The sequence below is a fragment of the Phanerochaete carnosa genome (assembly GCF_000300595.1).
Source record: "Phanerochaete carnosa HHB-10118-sp unplaced genomic scaffold PHACAscaffold_6, whole genome shotgun sequence".
Taxonomy (NCBI): Eukaryota; Fungi; Basidiomycota; class Agaricomycetes; order Polyporales; family Phanerochaetaceae; genus Phanerochaete; species Phanerochaete carnosa.
Genome location: NW_006767633.1, coordinates 2,595,980 through 2,601,308, shown reverse-complemented (window position 1 = coordinate 2,601,308; position 5,329 = coordinate 2,595,980). Strand labels below are relative to the sequence as shown.

Genomic DNA, 5,329 nt, shown 5'->3' with positions numbered 1-5,329 from the left:
CTTTATAAACCAGGGGGCCATCATAGTAGTGCTATGGAAAAAATTAAGCTGGCCAGTGTAGCTTAGTAGTGTCAGTAGATAATGAACATAAGGCTGCAAGTAAAAGGCATAAGTTTTCGTTTCGTAAATAGGTGTCTAATATGTAAGCTACAATAAGTAAATGTGAGCAAAGCTGGCAAGTTACAGGGTAAATTATCAGCTGTCGGTGATGGGCCCGCCGCACCCCGCATGCACGATCTCTGGCCTTCCTACCTTCTAATCTGGCCCACGCGTAGCTAGTCGACGACGAATATTTGAACAACTGTGCATATATGGTCTCGCGACCAGCCTTGAGGGGAGTAGGCAGGATGTTGTGCTCGGCCTCTTCGAACAGGTTGAGGACATTGCCAGCACAGCCGAAGGAGAGCGTGAAGCTAAGGCCGCCCTGGCCGTACGAATCCATGATCTTACTCAACGAGCTGTCAGTCTTCTTGCACAGCTCGCGCTCGACCGTCTCGAGGCCTAGCACGAAACGGTTGCAGCGGCGAGCGCTTCATCTCCCTGAACTATGCAGAAATTGTTAGATATGAATACGATCTGCCGCGGCGAGCTGCTCGACACCCCCAACGGGCTAACGCCCGGGAAGGGACCTTTTAGCCGCCTGACTTGTCAGGAGGGCAACATCAAGTGCTGTCATGGCACTATCTCCGATACCAGGAACGTGACGAATGTATTCGGCACGGCTCTTGGGTCCAAGATACACCGGGCGTTCAAACCCACATATCGTACGTCGTCCAAACCCCTATTGATAAGGGCCCTGACTTATGCTATAAAACCTCAGTGGAATTGCTTGTCGTATCCTACACTCGACCTGCCCGTCGAGACTTGGATCGGGCAACTCAAAGAGTTTCAATCAACGAAACTCATCTTCACACAACAACGAGATGGACCCCCTCGCAGAGGTAGGCACATCACATTGTTACGAAGCGATACCCAGACTTACATCGGTACTACTAAGGCAAACCGCATGCTCCAAGAACGTGCGGGACAGCCCTCCCCGGATGGCGCTGATCAGGTTCAACGTCCGACCACCCCCAACAGAGAGCCGCCCCCCACGTCCCTCTACCAGCTAGGCCTCACCGGTCATCGCATCAGGTCTATACCCGAGACCGAATCTGAACCAGGTACTCCTACCGCTGCCTGCCACTCAATCCTGGAAGCTAGTCGACCAGGATCGTTGGCCCCATTAACTGAGGACGCCGAAGGACCCTCGGGCCTGTATAACATCGGGGGCAGAGGCCAAGGCCCTACCACGATCCATGGCATCGAATGGCCCAGCTCGGGAAACAACGTACCTTGGTCTTGCACCGCTGACCTCCCTATCGGAAGTGACTTCCGCGATTGGAACGAAGCGAAAAGCAAGTTCTTACAAGCTATTTTCACCCTAGTGTCCATCAGGGACACATTCTACGTCGGCAACTCCGGCGACCCCAATTCCTCCCTCGCTGATCCGGCTTGGGCCACCTTCTTCAACGCAATGTCCGACGAGGTAGCAGCTGTCCCCAGCAACCTCGATGACGACAAATCCATTTACCCAGGGGAAGCCATGCACAACCTCGCCGACCGTTCACCGGTCACTATCTTTACGAGAATACTGAGCGAGCTCAACGCTGCTTGGTACGACTCTCTCTCCCACGCCCAACGATGATCTGCCATAACCATCCTCGTCCCCCCTGCTATCAAAAAGTTCGCCAATGCGGTGGCTGTCATGGACCTTTCGGAACGCGTCAAAGTTTACGAGGACGAGGAAAGCACCCTCGTCAATTCAGTAAACCAGAACATACGCAAACTGGAGAGTGTCGTCACCAAATCGATGTCACACATCGACGCCCAGCTGAAGCTCATCGAGACGAAGCTATCCCGCGTATCCGCCCAAGCTTCTCGCCCAGGCAACGCACTGTCTACGACGTCGGGGGCCTTGTGCTTCACCAAAACCATGATGCCCACGGACGAGAGATCACCTGTTGTTGGGGAGAAGCGCAAAGACGCCTTCAGCCTCCCGGACAGAGCCCCTAAACGAGGAAAAGCCGCTGACAGAGCGACTACCGCTCGTACGGTGGAATCTCTCCCCCCCATGCCGTCCACATTCACGATGCAGGACATATCTCGTTGCACCCCAATCGTGACCACCGTACTGGAAGCAGGATACGACATCACCTTTGAAGCCGCCAAGATCCTCGTTGAAAAGTTTGGCGACGTCTCACAACGATGAGCCGAATTCATCCAAGCCCACGGAGGCGCATCCACAGGACCGATCAAGACGTCGGTCCTAACGGCAGCGGCTACTGCAGCCGAACGCGCTGGGGCCCCGGTCGAAGCCACCCTCGACGGAGGATTCTACAACCCGGCCACAGCGCGTGCCGCCGAGAAATCCAACAACATCTCAAAGGCGCTGAACCAACGCAAAGAAGCAGCGAAGAGTGCCTCCGCCACTCACACCCAACCCCCGAATGCACACCGGAAGATCGTCCGGGTACAATTCACTAACCAGACGCTACCTGCCGAGGGAACTCGCAGGGTACCCGAAGACATCCAAGCTGTTGTCGCCACGCAAATTACCAAGATAGGGGGTACTCCGAATCCCGTAATCTCCATCACCTACCGAGGATCATTCCTCGACCTCCTTTTCACCGCATGCCCTGAGGATGCTATCGTCACCCGCCTTGGCGAGATGAGTGGCTGGTTCTTGAACCAAGGCTCAGAAGAATTACGCAACGCTACACCTTGGCCCATAGTGGACTTTTACAAGCCCATTGCGCGCATGAACATATTTGGTATTCCAGTATTGGATGCCAAGGCGAACGTCAAACTCACCATCGAGGAAGTCTACGCCACCATCGTCACCGAGAACGAATGGCTACAGGGGCTTATCTTGGACCCCATGTCCGCTCCTCGCATGTCACTGTACGCCCCGGTGGGGGACACCTGCACCGTGCAGGTCTCTATCATTGACGGCAACCCCTCGTATGTGGAACGCTGGATCACTCAGAGAAAACGGGTGTCCTTCAGGGAAAAGAAGTACGTTATCAGACACGCACGTCCACAAACCTTTGTCCCGCTCTGCCTGAAATGTCTCAAATGGGGACACGTCGGAGGAGCATGTGGTATGGGAGGAAAGTTCAACTCCCAGGCCCTGTGTCACAAGTGCAGCCTCATGCACTCTACGGAACAACACCAGTATGTTCTCACGAACATTAATAATACGAGGCTAATCACCAGACGAACAGGGCCTTCTGCCAGCATGACGAATGCAAGAGAACACGGCTCGAGACCCTCAACCCGTGGGTTGAGAACTGCCCCCCTGAACATGCCAAGTGTCGCAACTGTAAGGCGTGGGGTCACTCCGCCACCTCCACCCTGTGCCCGTGTTGGAAACTACGTACGCAGCCCGATAAGCTCGAGGCCTTCTGGAAGCGAGAAGGCGTTGACGACGCTACCATTAGAGCCTTATCTAAGGGCTACAACCCAGAGCGTGAAATCCGTAGGGAGGCTAAACGCTTGGGAGGTCACACGGGTGAAGGGGAAGATGCTTCTGACCCCATTAACCAAAGTCATGAGGCTACAGTACCAGCGTCCTCTGCTATCGCGGACTACGATGACGACATGTACATGTAATAGGCACCATGTTGTATTGCGCGACATGATAACAATGACAAATTTGATTCACGAATATATAATCGAAGGGATCGAAACACAAAGGGAACAAGTCCACCGTGTCATCATGAAGTACGTCTTCTTCAAATAAAACATGGATAAATACCGTCTGCAGCTCACCACAATGTGGCCGCCAACGTTCCTGTTCTTCGAAGAGTTCGTCCTGCCTGTGGAGCAAACGTCCCAGGTTGTGCCTTACGTCCCGAACATGTACGACGACGACCTTGCTCGAGGGAACAGCGCAAGCTGGGTCCCCACCAGACCTACGTCCCCTCCCCGTTCTCCGACCATGCCGGGTCCCCCGGCCCTCGAGTTCGAGCTCCCGATAGTGCAAGACGATAACGACCCCGCATGAGAAGACGTCCCCACGTATTTCCCACGGGTTGGCCCCCCTCGACCGTATCAACCCCGGTGGGGGAATCAGGCAGGAGATCAGGGACAGTGGGTAGACCTCGCCCGTCTCGAGTGGCGTTTTGAAGACGCCATCCACAAACAACAACGAGGGGTTCGCCTTTCAAAGGCCATGATCATCGACCTGGTGGTCAACTCTCCCCCTCCCCCCCAGACCAACAACTCACAGTCCCGGGGAAAATTTGACATTCCCCTTCACTACGCATACCTCCTCACAGAGGTCGTTAACGGAGCTACCCAGGAGGTAGAAGCTCTAGAGGTGCTTCAGGCAAGTTATCGTAACCCCATCTACGTGCGAAGGCACTTAACCCATAATAGGGAGGAATGGATCCCCTTACCAAAGGGAAAATTCTCGACGACGCCATCGAGACCAGGCTCCACATGGTGGGAGCAAAGACGGTCACCGATCGTAGCGATCTCGCGGACCTCATTGAGGCTGCCATGTACGACCGAACTATCAAGCGGAAGGACGCGTTCGTCCTCCTCGAAATGGCTAAGCAGGCCACTAAAGACAACGAGAATAACGGTAACGACCCCTACCCAGTCGTCAGCCTCCCTTTCACTTCCCATTTGGGGCCGGTCATTAGCAGCCCCACGGTGGAATGTGCGGCCGAGATCGCCGAGGCCTTGGGACCCAACGTCCAGTGGCGCTGCGATGGGTACTCCAATGACGAGGTTGACCCCGAATCGTTTGGGGAACACGATGATAATATGGACGGAGAGTGTGCTTGGTAACAGAGCCCCTCATCGTATAGTTTACTGTATAACGAAGCACCAATTTGTTGCCTATGAGTAGTACAACAATCGAACTGGACGTAGTGGCGGATCCGAAAGACCACCCTTGTGACTACTCAAGAAACTTGCCGTCGCCTGAGATCGAATTTAATGTTGATCTCTCACTCGACGAAAATGATCAGATAAACCAAGGAATAAATCATGAAGTGGATTACCTTGTAGACATGTACCAGGAAGACTGGAACACGGATGTGAACGAGGAATTCCCCTCCGATGAAGATGAAGATACGAGTGAATTACTGCCCCCCCTTGACATAAACCTGGAAAGGGCGGAGGCGGAAGCCAGGGTTAAACAACCCAATAACGCTCAACCCCCTAAACCCCGGGACGAGAATAACAGACCGTTCACCGTGGTCTCCTTTAACGTTCAGAAATCGAAGGACAACCTTCAAATCTTTTTAGAACAGAATTATCGAACGGCAGACGTCGT

General features: G+C 53.9%; 2 protein-coding genes across 2 annotated transcripts; both read left to right on the top strand.

The window, feature by feature from the left end:
- Positions 1-547: 547 nt before the first annotated feature.
- PHACADRAFT_29856 (uncharacterized protein) lies at positions 548-3,654 on the top strand (the record flags this gene model as incomplete). Its single annotated transcript, XM_007396488.1, has 5 exons — positions 548-1,656; positions 1,837-2,090; positions 2,253-3,216; positions 3,259-3,364; positions 3,427-3,654. The coding sequence occupies 5 exons, from the start codon at positions 548-550 to the stop codon at positions 3,652-3,654; spliced, it is 2,661 nt and encodes an 886-aa protein (XP_007396550.1).
- Positions 3,655-3,817: 163 nt separating this feature from the next.
- On the top strand, positions 3,818-4,839 carry PHACADRAFT_197095 (uncharacterized protein; the record flags this gene model as incomplete). The annotated part of the gene is made up of 3 exons (XM_007397286.1): positions 3,818-4,021; positions 4,130-4,363; positions 4,423-4,839. The coding sequence occupies 3 exons, from the start codon at positions 3,818-3,820 to the stop codon at positions 4,837-4,839; spliced, it is 855 nt and encodes a 284-aa protein (XP_007397348.1).
- Positions 4,840-5,329: the final 490 nt, after the last annotated feature.